The sequence below is a fragment of the Enoplosus armatus genome, chromosome 18 (assembly GCF_043641665.1).
Source record: "Enoplosus armatus isolate fEnoArm2 chromosome 18, fEnoArm2.hap1, whole genome shotgun sequence".
In the NCBI taxonomy this organism is placed as follows: Eukaryota; Metazoa; Chordata; class Actinopteri; order Centrarchiformes; family Enoplosidae; genus Enoplosus; species Enoplosus armatus.
In genome coordinates, this window is record NC_092197.1 from 6,118,462 (window position 1) to 6,134,928 (window position 16,467).

Genomic DNA, 16,467 nt, shown 5'->3' on the forward strand with positions numbered 1-16,467 from the left:
GCTATTCAAAAAGCCTCAACTTCTTCTTGATAAGTCGTCTACATGCCAACACTTTCCCTTCTTCCACAGTGGCCTGCCTTCACCCTAAGCTGAGGCCTGCCGTCCCCAGAGAAGGGTGTTACATTTATATCCTGTGCTCAGTGCTGCTGGTGTGTACCGTACAGTATACTGTCGGGGTGAGATGGATGTAGAGGACACAGAGCTCAGAGCAGAGCTGTAATCAGACAGTCCTCCAATTACAGGCCTACTACCACCACTGGTGGCCTAGAATAGACCGGGAGGAGCGGTAGCGACGGGTGAAGACGGGACACGACAAGAGAAACCAGGGCGACATTATAATCAGACACAATTATGTGGCTGTCGGGCTGGGCAGGCGTGGAGGGCAAGGTGATGGGTGGGCAAGGGGTGGGGGGTGTTCCTGTTCAAAAATAGTTAATAAGAGGGATATTCAAGAGGAAAACAAAACGCCTTGTTAAGGTCTGTTTGATTGATCAAACTGTCTTTAAAATGAGGGGAAGCGGGAGGGACAAACTGCATAATTCAGGCTTTACAGTCATGGCAAAAAATAACTTCCGTCTTGGATTCCCAAAACCATCCACTTCCACTATTTTAAATATGTCTACAGTGGTAAAGAAGCTACAGAGAGTGGTTTGTTTCCCACAAAAGTGGCAGGCAGTGTAAATGATGATGAGAGTTAATTGAGAGTATTTTTTCAATTAAGCAGACATTTTCTGTTTTCATTTAATTACTGTCCTTTACAGCTATGAATTTATGGAATAAGGCATTTGGGAAAATAGGGTGTTTAAACTGAGGAGAGAACACAGACTACACACAGAAACACACACAAACTACTACTCACAATAAGTCCAAGAACTCCGTTTGGACCGGGGGCTCCCATCTCACCCTAGTCAGAGAGGAGAGAGAGTAAGTGAGATGAAGGGAGAGGGAGAAGGAGCAAGTTTCTGGGGTTATTGGCTCTTTTTTAAACAAACATGCTCCAGAAGAGTGGCTCAGTGTTCATCACAGCTTATGAGAGGGGGCTGTGTGCATGTGTGCATGTGTGTGTGTGTGTGTGTGTGTGTGTCTGAGGTGAAGGTGGAGGGGGATGTGAGCCCATCGTCCCACTGAGGTTCGTTCTCCCTCCGAGATACATAGATAGAATTTTTGTACGGACATTTGGGGTCCTCAGAGGATGAATCCTAATGACTTTGATGGTCACCTAACTTTTCCTCTAGCGCCACCAGCAGGTCAAAGTTTTCACTAATGTTGTGAAATATCTTAACATCCGCCAGATAACTTGGAACACTCATAGTCTCAAGATGATGTATCCTAGTGACTCCTGACTTACTGATGTTTGCATGCTAACATGCTAATCTGAATAAGTGAACATGGTAAATATTATACGCGCTAAACATCAGCATTGTTAGCATGCTGATGCTAGCATTTAGCTCACAGCACCTGTCTCGTTTGTTAAGGATTCAAGATAAAACGGATTTTCTGCTTCTTCCACATTTTTTGTCTTCTCTTTATCTCCCCTAGAGTTCCCCAAAAGTAAAAAGCACAAAACCTTCTTTTCTCAAGTGTAGAGACAACAAAGAGTGGCTCATGTGGGGCAGAAATATGTAAAGTATGTCACATTGGATTTCATAAACCCATTGTACAGATTATTCAAAATATACGCTAACATCTGGTGCATCTGATGCCTAAGTCACTCTCTGGAAGATGAGGCCTTACTCTCAGGAAAAAGGAAAGCTCAGGACTAAGAAAGGATTTATTAGGTTTGGTTGCCTGAGCTAAAAGACTGAACTATTGGAAAAGTCAGGGATTTGTGAGCAAAGTGTTTCTCCAAATATGAATGCGCTTTATGTTTATTATGTATTTTAGAGTTTGTTAAAGAGCAACTTGCTGATGCGTTTATGTTTTTATTTTAGAGCTTTCCACTCTGACTGATGAAGTGCTACATTTGTCAGAATGACAATGAATATCTACAAATAGTGAAAATTGAAAGATTAAGTAATGTGATGCTTTCCATATGGATATAGGCATGCTACAGCCTAGCAAACAGTCTTTGCTGACCTATCATCTCTTAATTGGGAACAATTACTCAAAACGACATTCTGTGACATCATTTATTATTCTTGGATATCACCTCCTAATAACTGTATGTGTGTGTTGGTGGCCAGTTTACATTGGTGAATGGAAAAGGTTGCATTTGAACGCCAGGCCAGCTAACTGGTCCCCCCTTAATACTGCAGGTTTTTGAAAACGAGTGCCAAGTAAAATTATCTACAACAGAGGAGGCATGGGATCAAATTAAATACAGCAGTAAAGCTTGTCCGGAGCAAAAAACTAACTTCAAATAAAACAGAGGCAAACTGCTAGACTGCCAGATGATTTACTCACCAGCGCTGCCAAAATGTCAGTACTAAAACACCAGGGGGGTGGGTGTGTGAGTGAAACCACTGCTCTCACTTTGTGTGTGTGTGTGTGTGTGTGTGTGTGTGTGTGTGTGTGTGTGTGTGTGGGAGGGCTGTGTGTTTGTGTGTGTGAGCACGTGGATTGGTTATGTATTTAAGTAACTGAGTGTGTGACTGTGAGTAACTGAGTGTGTGACATACTGGCTCTCCGTCTGGTCCAGGTGGTCCTCTCTCCCCAAAGTCCCCTGGAAACCCCTGAGGACAAAGAGAGTAGCTTTTATGTTCTGCTGCACACAAACAGTGACAATCAAACTCAGACACCAAATACATTTAAAGTTGCTTTATATAAACACTGTCTTCTTTATTACCCCTGTAATTTGGCCACTTTGGGACAGCGGAAACAAGTTGAGAGCACAACAATGATATATCATCACCATCTATTTATATATGTATTCTCCTTTTCAGCTCCACCAACTCCTGAAGGAAATATGCTGCTAAATGCGCCACTATGTTCACCAGCTACTTGCTAACTTTGTCTGTTTGCTGTTTGGTGCTGGGCAGATCGCATACAGTTTTTAAGAGCTTTTTTGACGAAAATGTCTGCCTGCAGTATCTAAAAACGAAACTATGAGAGCACTAACAGTGAAACAAAACAGTAAAGTTACGGACCAGAAAACCAAAACAGCTGAAAGAGGCTATAAAGCTGACGGGAGCTGCAGAGTTGGTGATATTCCTTTGTGGGTTCATCACCATGAGTGACTCTAATCACATAAAAGTAGTAATTTAATCTATTGTTAGTGTAAACCTATTTTGGTTATAGCCATTGTAATGCACAGTAAACAAAGTTAAATTGAATTCTAATTGCATTGATTGTGCAAAAACTGCTGCAGTAATACCAAAAACACATTCCTCAAATACAAAACTAAAGAAACTCATTGTTAAATATGACAAAAATGGTTTTCATTGGAGGAGGGTGTATAAATCATTATGTCTTTAACCATAGAGTCAAATTTATAGAGCAATTTTCAGAAAATACCACTGACTGTTTCACAGCCAAAAGTGCTGCTACTGTAATTGCACAGCAGTTATAACAATTTTACTGAGTCAAACATAACATTAGACATAAAGTAATCTGAAATATGTACAAAATAAGAGCATAATGGTCCCATTATACGCATTAAATCTATCAGCTGTAGGGTGTGGACAGTCAACTGCTCTACTTGGGCTGAGTACACTTTCTAAATGCAACAAGAGAGACCAGCAGCCAAGTAATTACTCTGTCCATTTAGCAGTAAGCGGGACGCTAATCTGAGCTATGCTAACAGTTGGTGGTGCTGAAAAGAGAAACCACATCTGCAGAAAGCCCGGGTGCCAATGTATCTTAAACCCCCGACCATAAAGAAACACTCAAAATGGCCAAGTTCTGCTATTGTGGCCTAAACACATTGTTTCAAAATGTTAATTACTCTAGATACCTCCAGATAATGGCAGATATTTTTGTAATAGTAGAGATGTTTTAGATATACAGTGTGTATATTTATTTCTCTGGCTCGCCTTAGAAATAAAATCTGCTGACTAAATGTAACTCTTGAGTTTGCAGTTTATATTTTTGGGATCTGGGATAATTTGGATATTTAGACTTCATATTCAAACAATAATAAATCGTTGTTACTGAGGGTATGTAAATGTTCACCTACCCGTCATTCTACCGTCACATCAGGTCAATGACGCGATCATAACTACACTAAATGCTGTAATTGTACAGTGTAAGAAAAAGCTCTTTTCTGTTCCCACTAAGCTATTGGAGGACATTTGGGATCCCCCCCAAAAGAGTGCATGAGACTGCTTATTGTACAAAGAAATTGAGCGCACGGGGGGAAGCACAAGTGCAACAGAAATCTATGAAGCATGACAATGACCCAAAGGATGAATCACACAGCTGTCACCGCTGTCGTACAAACGAAGGACAAATGTGGGAAACGTAGCTTTGCCAAGAACAGCACTTAAAAACAGCCTTTGAGGAGAGCCGAACGAGCCTTTGGTGTATCTCTGCTTTTACTTGATGTCAGAGAACCCTGTTCTTCAGCCTCAAGATTAAGTAACACACAGTAGCAGCACTCACTGTCAGATACTGGTTGATGTGAAAGAACTGCAACTGATGAACCTGATAAAGACAACCTCAAGAAGACAAACAAAGCCAAACCCCAAACAATAATATGCCAAAAAAAACAAAACGTTATGTTGAAATACAGAACTGTTGGCTGACGCATTACGGAAACTTTTCAAATGTCTCCACTGTTTTAGATATATCTGTTCCCTCATCAGTCTTTGGTGCATGGCAAACTGTGTGCGTGTGTGTGTGTTTCCTCGACAGAGTACAAGCTCTGTGGTTAAAGCCAATAAAATGTCTGGCTTCGGTTCAGGTGCTTCTTCTGTTCTTTCTCCTCCATCAAGGAGGAGAGCGATGTTCTCTCAGGGATCATCTCGTAAGTGTCCTTGCTTTCCATTTTCCATGCAGGAGCACAGATGACGGCGATGATGATATGTGTGTTTTCCAGTCACATTTACGGGTCAGTTATAATGGACTGTAGAAGCTAAAATGGCCTTTTACAGAACTTGAAAATCAAAATTAAAGGGCTCAGGACAATGCTCTTTAGTATAAATATGCATAAACAATGTTGCGGATTGTCATACATTTCCATTTTTTTCTTTTCGGCCTTGAGAAGCAGTGCTGCTGCTGTCATAAAACCGTCCGTTGAGTGGGAAAAGACCAATCTGTGATGACAGCACTTCCACATGAATACTGTAGTTTACTTAGTTTTGCATGATCTGTGCCAAAACTGTGATACGCTCTTAACAAGGTTGTTGCTGCAGAAATGCGCCTTAAAAAGTGAATCATGCAGCTGTATTCCAGTGGGGAGAACACACACAAACACACTACACGAAAATCGCTATCATAGCGAATTTGCATCCACAGCTACTTCCTAAACATTTGTCTAATTACAGAATAAGGTGCAGTTCTCAAAACCTCACACTAAGCGAACACTGGCTTGCGTGTGTTCAGACGTTTTGGTCTATAAATGCCTTATTTACTGAAAAGCCAATAAGCAACAGCTGCAGAATGATCTCAGCAGTGCGTTTCATGGTTACACACTCTTTCTGAAACACTCTGTCAAACTGACTCTGAACACTATCTGACACACACAACAGAACCAATGGCTTGGCTCCATGTTGGGTGGGGGGATGGGGGGGCAAAAAAAGCCCTTTATTGCAACAAAAGGCTTTTTCTTGTTGCATCCAAGACCCCGATGTGCGGCTGGTGGGACTTCACAGTACTCAGGCTGCAGTTAACCCTTCCAACAGCCATGGAAATACTGAGCTGACTCAAACAATGACGTAAATGCAGACCTTGTAAATCTTCACATGTGTAGGTGTTGGAGTCCTAGCACCAAAAGCTCTCGATATGACCCAAATAGAAGAATGACTTTCCTAGTAATGCTAATTTATATCATTTATATCGTTTGAGTGGGGTTGTGAGCATGCAGCATGAAGATCTATATTCAAAATAATAACTCAAATATTGATTTGAATGTCACTATCTCCAGAACACTTATCATTCAAAAGTCATTAACAACAGATGATACATTCACAGCCAACCAATAACACTCCCAGCACAATTCATCACACTTTGGAAAGATTATCTGTAAAGTATGTTGAGACAAAACTTTACCGGCCTACCCATCTTGCCCCTCTTCCCTGGTTCGCCAGGAATGCCCTGAAAATCCAAACAAGAGAGAGCAGAGAGGTGGAATAGAAAACAAAGCAGAAGGAGAGAAAGGAAAGGGTTAGTGGAAAAAAGACAGAAAAACAAAGAAAAAAGAGAAAGACAGACATTATGTAAAAACCATATCAAAACTGAAGCATAACACTCTAGGGCATAACTGATTGAAGTCCAAAACATGTAATTAAAAAGCCATAACTGTGAGTTTCTCTCAACTCCTTCTTTAACAGATGTGAGGAACAGCTGACTGCAGCCTTTCCAACATTTTCCCAGCCTATCATGAGGGATTTAAGCCTCCATCTCATACATATATATGTTAAATAAACACCAGTTTCTCGTGGGAGAAGACAGGCAGACACCGACTGTTGTGTGCAGCTAAGGTGTGAGACATCTCGCTGGCTGGCTGGCTGGCTGGCTGGCTGGAGAGGTCCTGATTACAGCCTGGCCTGCGCTGATGCAACCCCCTGGAGCATGTCATAAGTAGGCTAATCGCTCCATGTTTTAGAGGCTGTACAGAAGGAGGAGGCCTTGATGAGTTCAGGCAGTTCAAAGGCTCTAAGAGGGGGCTTTTATCATATGAGTCATCAACACTCCCACACAGCCTTATACAGCAGCATCTCGGACAGCTGGGGACTGTTTCCCGCGTTGTAACAACAACAAGACAGCTGAATGAAATGGCAAGAGATGCACTGTTATCATCTCATAGGGCCATTAGCTGGGTTCAGTTGGTCACTGTGCATTTTTGTAATTATTGACTGATTGAGAGAAAATACACATTTGACAAGAACTCACTCTTTCGCCATCAGGCCCAGGAAGGCCAAAAAGCCCCGGGATTCCAATGAAACCCTGCAGGAGAGGAGAGGAGAGGAGAGGAGAGGAGAGAGGGCAACAGGAAGAAGAGGAGAGAGGAGGAATACGGGATGTGAGTGTTTGGACGCCCGTAAAAGCAGCAGGAAGAACAGCAACTCCCATTGGCTCTAGGGCTGGGTTTCAGGAGCCGACGGACCAGCATGGATAGATAGGGTGGGATTCCATGAAGAACCAAGCCATGAGGCAAGTGTATATGCCCATGGACTGCATGGTGCTGGCTTCCACGATGTAGTCCAAGGGCACATACCCTCACTCCAGGGATCTCTGTAGATAGCCAGGACATCAGACTGAGCTGTCGGTACAGGGGGGAGACACACACACACACAGAGGAAAACAGGCACAAACACCACGACAGTTGAACCCTGGAGGAACAGCTGGATGCTACTTTCAGGCGAGAAAGGAGTTGAGTGTGCACAATATGGAGTATGCTGCAAGAGAAAGCAGAATATTTGGAAAGGTGGCTCAGTGAGAGAGAGAGAGAGAGAGAGAGAGAGAGAGGACTAGAATGCCTCCTTAAGACAGCAGGGCCTCATACGGAGCTTAAACAGGAAATTCCAGCCAGTGGGGGCAGGGGAGGCTTCAGAGCAGCCAAGGGGAGCTGATAAAGAACCTTTATTGGAACGCAACATAAAAATCACTGTTTGTGTCCATGAGTGTGCGTTTCTTTGTTTGTGTACCTTAAGGGTGCGTGTTTGTACGCGGAGGCTTATCAACAGCCAGTCTGTCTGTCTGTATACAGTAATACAATGTTTACATTACAAGTAAAGGCTCCTAAGTTTAGCAAACTATTAATAGTGGCACACACTGGTTGAGTGTATGTATGTGTGCAGAGGTGGACGCTGGTGCATGCATGCTTTCACACATTCAAGCACTTGGATGTTGTTGCATCCAGGTGCACACACACATGTTCTCATGCAACAACAGGTTTACAGCACAACATACCACTAGTTTGCAACCTTTAATTAAACAACTTTCGGCATGTTTTAACTGAGATTTATAGCCTCCTTCTGTAAATATTACGTAATAAAAAGTGTCAGAAAGCTGTCAGGCTGACCGCCTTGCCTGTAAACACACTCACAGGTCCTGTCAAAGCACCATTGTCAGTAGTTTAGACTGATAAAATCAAACTTGAGCAGTACATTTGAATTAAAGAGGCTCAGTTAACTTACCCGAACGCCTTTAGGCCCCACTGGTCCTATAGGCCCTGGTAAACCCTGAAAAACAAAGAGAGGAACTTTATTTTAGTGGTTCAGCTGTTTATACCTGAAATAATGTGTTTGTGAATGTGTTTGTGCATCATCATTATTCATCATTAAGAAGTGGCAGGCCAAAGACTGCAACTTACAATAAAATGAGGTGATAAAATACATCCACATGACTTGCAAACACATTTTAAATGCCACCAGATTGTTTAAAATGTAATAATGTATTCAATTAATTTAGTTCATGAATTATTAGTCCACATACTGGACACAATAACAGGCACTCCTGTCTCTGTTGTACAGGAGTATAACTCCAATACAGTAGCTGTGAAATTCAGCTTCATTGTAATTTATGAGGCTGTATCATGTATCAGTATCGTGGTATGTTTCACTTGGACCACTTTTTTTTAATATTCCAAATATTTTCCTCCAAGTCAGCTGTTCAACATAACCTTATTCCACTTGGCCCTCTGCCCTTACTATGGCCCTGACTACAACTGTACCAGTCACAGCAGAGGATTTACTGCACCTGCCTGCCAGGATAACCTTTGGCACCTGGGCTTCCGACTGGACCTTGCTCTCCCTGCAGAGAGAGGAGAAAGGGAGAGAGAGGCGGGGGGTTGGGTGGGTGAAATTACAGGAACACAAACTCACATGCAGGCTATTATGGACAGTTTCAGAGAGGAAGACATACAGTAGCAGAGAATACGCACTACAGTTAATAGAGCCAACTACTGTACAATGAGGAGATGAATGCGTTTGCTTTACGTAAAAGTGGACTTTTGTGTTGAGAGCACAGTTAGCTCATGCACTACCTACTAGTTATCCCTTTATTATCTCTAGTTGTATTAGTTGAGTTTGAGAATGTTTGAGAAACATGAGAATGTTTAAATGCTGTATATATATCTATACATATACGCATATAACCCCTTCTTATTATCATTATCCAATTGGTTTATTGTTCATTCTATACATTCATCTATCTTAATCTTTAAATCCAATCTAGTTATTTTATCTATAAAACTCTCAACGGAAATAAAATGAAAAGAAATCACTATATCCCTATACATCAATATTGCGATATCAAAATGCATGTACCCTGATAAACGATTTAATAAATAATAAAGTAAAGTAATTTAAGTAAAAAAAAATGTACATATTGTCATGTACTTTAATTTAGAACAATGCATAATATTTTATAAAATGATCATAGGTTTTGTATACAAAATATTAACTGTTAAATTAATGTAGTGGAGCAAAAAGTAGTTGTAGTGGGGTAGCAGCATGTACCTCAAATTGGTACTTGAATACAGTACATGAGTAAAAATTCCACCACTGCATATCGCCCACTCCTACCAAGTATATCTGTTGGATACCAGGACTCATGGTTACTGCTAAGTTCTTTTGGTCTAACACACTTTTTCAGATGTGGTCTGTGTATAGACCATAGAAGCTAATTAAGAGTTTGGTTTATGTGTGTGTGAGTAAGCATAACTAACACACACACAGGAGCAGGTTATGTCCAACATTCGCATTGTTCATGTATAACTTCCTTTGACACACTCCAGACGTGCAGCCATGCGCAGCCTCTCTTGGATAAATATAGTTCATAATGAAGCCAGTTAAAACCAGACAAGAATTTAGCTGAGTGAGGTTTGGATGTTTAACTGGACGGCAGTGAGGAGGGGCTCTGACCACGGCCCATGGTGTATTACAGTAACAAAGAGTCATCAACACTTCATGCATACCAGCTGGCCTTTGCTCTCAACAGCCGTAGAGTCCACACTGCCAAGCAGTTGTGCTTAATACTCTGTCACTGGTGCTGCAGTGACTCAGACTCAAAGCTAGAGCCACGATCATCAGCAGCAGCTCTGTGGGAAAGTGGGGGGCGTTTGAGGATGGACAGAGTGGAAGGACATGACGATGAGAGAGAAGAAGTACTCCTTCTCCGAGATGAGTAGTGCGGGAACTCCCTGTGCTGCTGACGTCACCCAGAGAATGGGGACTTGCTTAAAACTGTGTGACAATGAGGAGAATGTTCCACTCTGCTTTCCATGACTAAGGCCTTTCCTTAATACCAACAGTAGTAAGACCCAGCCCGACTGAAAATAGCTCTGGACACGAGGTTGGATGCTCCATACTTAAAATAGTCCTTTTGGGCTGGACTATACAGCCAGAGTCATGTCTCCTCCCATTTGTAGCAGCAGAATAAAAAAGTTAATTGAACTGATTTCCTCAGTTTAAAGAAAGGGGGACAGATAGAGGAGGAAGAGACTATAAAATAAATGAAATACACGCCTGAGATTAAGAGAGCATCGAGGTAAAATGCAGTAGACTGAACAAGCGACAAGCGGTCCAGAGAAAGAAAGTCAGACAAAGGAAAACTTTCTCCAAAGCTGCAGTGTAATAGCCGTGACTGTGTCACTGTTGGCCTAGTTGGCTTGCTCCTGTTTCTCTTCTCTCTATTTTCTCTCTCTTTGGCATCGCTTTCTGATATCCTGGAGAGCATCGCTGCAGCACAGCACTTTGGCCAGATGTCTGTCCTCACCAGTGCTTCATAACAAGCTAATCTAATCTGGCTACCCTGCAGGCATGCTTGGTGCGCTCACACAAGCACACACACACACACACACACACACACACACACACACACACACAGACTGAGTGGACGATGGCTGGGCTTTTAAAGAATGAGGTGAGATGTGAGAATACGAGGGATTAGTCATCGATAAGGGCCTTGATGGTGGACACCATAGGAGCAAAACATTACGAAGACACTCATGAAGGCAAATGCATGAAGTACATGCAAAGTGGTGTGCATCAGATAGAGGGATGCAACTGTAAAATAAAATATTATAGAACAACATTACATCATCTTGGCATGAGTTGCAAGATGTGGGAATGTTGTGGAGAGTGTGTGATTAATGGAAGTGTAAGGAAATCAAAGCCATGGAAAAAGGTATCTATGAAGTGAAGAAAGATACTTACAGGCTCTCCAGGGAGTCCAGGTGGACCAGGGTAACCTTTCTGTCCCTAAAGAGACAAACATGAGACATAGGAGGTGAGCTGAGGCATAAAATAATGGAGAGGTGAGAAAAAACACACACATTCTGAAACAGGTCACAGACGAGGAAAAACCTGACAAGCACTGGTGTGGTAATGTCAAGTGGAGTTTTGTGCAAAGTAAAATATGCATGTTAACGATAGCAGCACCGGCAGACACCTTCGGTGCCATATGCAAGGAATCAATCTGCCCTTCTGTCAAAGGATCAGACTTTCCACTGGCCGTGTTCACTGAGAAATGGTGCTTGGGGAGGCCGTGCCAGGATCATGGCATGTTGAGGATATAAATGCCTTCCTGTTTGAGTCAGATAGCAGGTCCCTCCCTCAGCCTGCAGAGCAGACTACAACACTGAAGACAGCCTGACATAGTGCTTTTCTACAGTTCTGCTGACTCCAGCAACACGGACCCCCAACAAAGAGCGGAGAAGAACTAAATCAAAGGTGGGAAGACATGCCTCTCCAGACCACAGTTTGATGGAGTGAGAGAGCAAGAGAGAAAGGAACGGAAAGAGGGGAAAAAAGCAAAGTAAAAACAGAGGGGCAAAGAAAGGAAAGACTCCTGTTGTCCCGTTTTCCTAAACCACAGCTCTAGAGTACCAAGCCAAGACTCCCTGAGTTCCTGTAAACCATCCTTTAGCCCTGTCTTCTGACTGCAGCAGGGGAAGAGGACACAGCATCCCTCTTCTCATTATGTTACATGATCACTCTCACTGGCTTACACCTTCATACCAGCACTTTGAACTGCCACTGTCAGCATTGTGCTCCACTTTCAATACTTAAATAGGTACAGCAGCTGTGTCAACAATACGTTTGTTTTGCAATATTATAGTTATATATTTTAGTTACGTTTTCCATCACAGACCTAATCCTTAAACATTTTGCCATTCTCTCTGTAGCTAACACAAATCCAAGCTCTTCTCTTGTGGAAATTCTCTGTTCTCCATCACCTTACATCATCTGTTGCACATCATCAAAAGACCACTAGGAGGAGACGCTTGGAGTTGGGATCAAAATACATGAGTAATACACATTAAACAAACAGAGATGTCACCAGGTGCTGACAGGCCGCTGCCGTAACACAGCAACACAAGCAGAAACGTGTGCGTGTTTTCCATATTTTTGTGAAAGCCCTATTGGTAAGCAGTGTTGTGGAGAGAACAGGGATGGATGCACTTGCAGACACATGGCGCCCGTGTGTGACCTTTTGAATATTTCCACTTGAATATTGAACTCTTACAAATGAATCTGAATCTGAATGTTCATCTGTTGCCATTAGCCTGATTTTCTTTTCTTGATTTCTGTTTTCCATCCATTTCTCTACTTTTCAGGAGATGTAGTGAGCTGACGCCATTCTCACGGCACGCAAACACATATGCACATGTGTGCACACAAAGATACGAGTACACTTTCATTACATGGCTTACTTATAGTACAAACATGTGTAGCGGCTTATGTTCCCAAGCTATGCTGTGAGGTCCACAAGTCACACACACACACACACACACACACACACACACACACACACACACACACACACACAAACACGCTGTGGGTCCTGGGTATTAACCATAGCCTCCCAACCCCAGCTAGACCATCTCAGATCCTTATCTCACTCATTATGAGCTTGCTAATGAGAGCGACCATTCCCACCAGCCCACCGGTGTTTACAATGTCACTTGCTTAATGAGCATGTGTGTTCAATCAGATAAACCCACCAGAATGCTTTTCATTTACAGCAGCTCCCAAGTAGCACCCTGTGAGTACCCCAAGCCAAGGAGTGCCCCAGGGAACTTTAAGCGCATTTAGGCAGAAATAAAATAAAAGACACATTGTGTCTGCAGATGACATGTCATTTCTCGTTACCGGCTACCCTGCGCACACACTTTGTGGGTGTTCAAATGAGCACAGGCCTCATAACTGTTTACAACCACAAATGATGAATATGTGTCTTCCACAGTCTGCCTCCACTGGACAGCGCCCTGGTAGCAGAAATATACCACGCACCTCATTAATCTCTGCTTTCATCTTTCCACCTCTCTCTCCCACCAAATTCCCTCTACAGCATGGAGCCAGATGATTGCTCCGAGTAATCGTCTGGCTCCATGCATGTGCTGCATGTGCAGCAGAACACATGTCTGGCGGGCACAGATGTAACAAACAACTGCATGAACCTAACCGGACAATTTAGTTGAAATCAACCCAGCGGAAAAACATCCCTCATCTCATCCCTGTCTGAACCGCAATATCAGCAGCATGTTTGCTTGCATGCAGTATCACTGTTGAACTACTAGCATGGTGGAAGACAGAGCAATGGTTTGTTGTTGTTCTTCTCGTGAAACATGCAAAGAAAATGATGGTTGATTTGAATTCTCCCATAATTACGATGATGATGAGCATGTGGATTTGTTAGTTTAAACAGTGGGCAGGAGCTAAATGGAGAGAGTTTGGTTTGGAACAGGTCATGGGGAGCTTCAGACAGATTAATGTCGTACAATAAACTGTCTTGCATAAATGAAGGAAATGAGTATGATTAATAAACTGTCTAGCCCTTGTAGGGGAATTACAGTATATCATTCTACTTTGTATTCATAGGATGTTCTTGTTAGGAGAACTATGGTTTGGACTCAGTTTGAAAGGAAAATGATCTGTTTAAAATCTAAACTAGGCGGCAATAGCAACTAGACTATCCACTATGAGGATTATCATTGACCCTAAAATCGTCACACATGGTCGTAAGGCACATATGTGAAACATGTACATGTAGGCACTTCTTATAAACAAGGACTCAGCATAATGTGTCTCAAGACAGTCATATTTTCCCAGAATGTAGCATAACAGTCTACATGGGTGTTTATGGATTAGTTGACTGTTGTCTAAGTCCATAGTGTCACTCTAAAGCCCCCTTTCACACATGCAGTCTATCCCTGAAATGTTCAGTAACATTTCCGAGTGAAATATCGAATAGTGAAAATAATTTCAGCCGTGCCTGAAAGGTTACTCCCGTAATTTACAGGGACTATGTGTGAAAAAGGCTTAACTAACATTTTCAATACCACTCTCAAGTCTGTTTGTTTGGTAAAGCGCTCGAGACAGGAGGCGATTAGCTTAGCTTAGCATAAAGACTAGGAGCAGGGGTAAACAACTAACCTGGCTCTCTCCAACACCACCACACTACCAGCATCTCTAAAGCTAACCACCTAACTTGTTGCATCTCATTTGTTTCATCCATACAAAAACAGAACATTTAAATAGGTCAGTTTTTGGTTTAACTGGGAGTTTCCTGTGCAGTACATCTTTATGCTAAGCTATGCTAACTGCATCCTCACTCTGGCTCTGTAGTTTGACGAGAGGCGTATTAATCTCTTGGCAAGAAAGCGAATAAGGGTGTTTTCCAGAATGTCAAACTATTCCTGCAATTATAAAAATGTGCAGGAAAACATCTACCAAAACATATAGACATAATAAGATTAGGTACCCATTGATAATTGCAAACCCTAAACACTAACCCTAAAAGGGAAACTGAGACATATATAAATATAATAACAAATACAAACACAGACTGTACTCAGACCAGTACTTCTTTTTAAAGATGTGAAAGTAAATTAGATGATCGGAAACTGTAAGAACCCTGCAGTTGAAAGCTATGTCACTGTTCAGAATGTCTTGGCTTTAAGGGAGAAAAAGCAGTCGTAGTGTGGAAGACAGATAGAGAAAAGGCTGACTAAAAGAAGAGAGCAGACAGATCAACTCGCTGTGGGAATAGACATAGAAGAGAGAAGGATGGCTACAGTAAGGTGAGACGTGTGGCTTGTAATGTGGCCTCGTAGCTGAGGTTTGGCCCTGAGTGTGTCCCCTCTCCCTGACCCTGGCTACCATACTGAAAAGCCATTCAACATCTGCTTGGTAGAACAAATGTTGTACAGAGCGGAACATGCTTGGCTTGTCTGACGGTGTAAAGTCACACTCTTCCATCACACGTTCAAAGCACTACTGCTTTCTCCATTTAAGTTTTCCATGGAAAACCAGCAGCCAAATTCCAGAATTCCCTGTTGAAGTGTCAAGCTAAGGCTGATAAGGAGCCTATATGTATGTGCGTGTGTGTGTGTGTGTGAGAGAGAGAGGCAGAGAAGGTAGAAGGGAAAAATACATTGAACAGAGGAAAAGCAGCCGTTGTCCCGTTTTCCTAAACCACAGCTTCAAAGTAACGAGCCAAGCAAGTGAGACAGAGCAAGTCAACCAGCTAGAGAGGTATGAAGAGGAAGAAACAGCACATGGGTGTTTCAGGGTGGCCCACCGCTGCAATGTAATTGCAAGGAAAGTCTTCATTGCTTTTCAATTGTGCATTGACCTTGCAGCAGGCCTCAGTGTCTCAGTGGAGAGACCTGCATCAGGACAGGACACACCTGGGACTTTCCACCTGAGATGACCAAAAAAGGAGCAGAACAGAACGAAGCTTGTTTCTCGACAGTCTGCGCGACCACAGCACAATTTAGACATTGACTCACATCTCTGTCAAAGTAGTGCAATGTCTAGGCATGTTGGATCAAGATTCATTAAAACCAAGGTGAAGTGAGGCACAGCTGAGACCTGGGAGAAGTTATTGTACATTGTTTTCAGCGGAGGACGAAAATAGGTTAATTAGCCGCTCTGTGTTTATGTACGGAAAGGAAGCTGACTCCCTGCGGTTGATTTAACAAGTTTCCTCTTCAGTCATCATGTCTGTGGTTCGTTGACCAATACCTGAGGCATGCTGTGATGATGTCAGAGTGTGTGTTGGTAGAGTTGCCATGGCAGCTACTTCCCAGACATGAGGATGTGACGTCATTCTGATATACTCCTAAGAAGCAGCTTTAATGTACCCTTGGGCCTCATGAGTATCTGCACTGCTCATCTCAGTGCAGACAGGTGGGAAGTGTAGGTATGTACTTTGCGTCCCTGCCAGGTGATCTTACCTTTATACTAAACAACTATTTGTGGCTAATCTCAGAGTAGTATAAGAGGTCAATCAGCTGTCCCTCTTGGACCTGTACACTCTTACCTGCAGCTCTGATTCACATGTCGCTGTCTAACCTTGTGATGGGCCGTTTAAATCACTGCCAAGACTCATTTAGCTTGAAAGAAGTCTGTGAATGTT

At 42.6% G+C, this 16,467-nt stretch overlaps 1 protein-coding gene across 1 annotated transcript in view; it reads right to left on the minus strand.

The window, feature by feature from the left end:
- The window catches only part of col27a1a (collagen, type XXVII, alpha 1a), a 61,982-nt gene that overhangs the window by 23,656 nt on the left and 21,859 nt on the right, over positions 1-16,467 (minus strand). Inside the window, exons 8-14 of the mRNA XM_070925077.1 lie at positions 11,259-11,303; positions 8,800-8,853; positions 8,238-8,282; positions 6,991-7,044; positions 6,148-6,192; positions 2,619-2,672; positions 860-904 (exon numbers count right to left, since the gene is read on the minus strand). Coding sequence (XP_070781178.1) covers positions 860-904; positions 2,619-2,672; positions 6,148-6,192; positions 6,991-7,044; positions 8,238-8,282; positions 8,800-8,853; positions 11,259-11,303 — 342 coding nt within the window. The remainder of the gene's footprint in view (positions 1-859; positions 905-2,618; positions 2,673-6,147; positions 6,193-6,990; positions 7,045-8,237; positions 8,283-8,799; positions 8,854-11,258; positions 11,304-16,467) is intronic.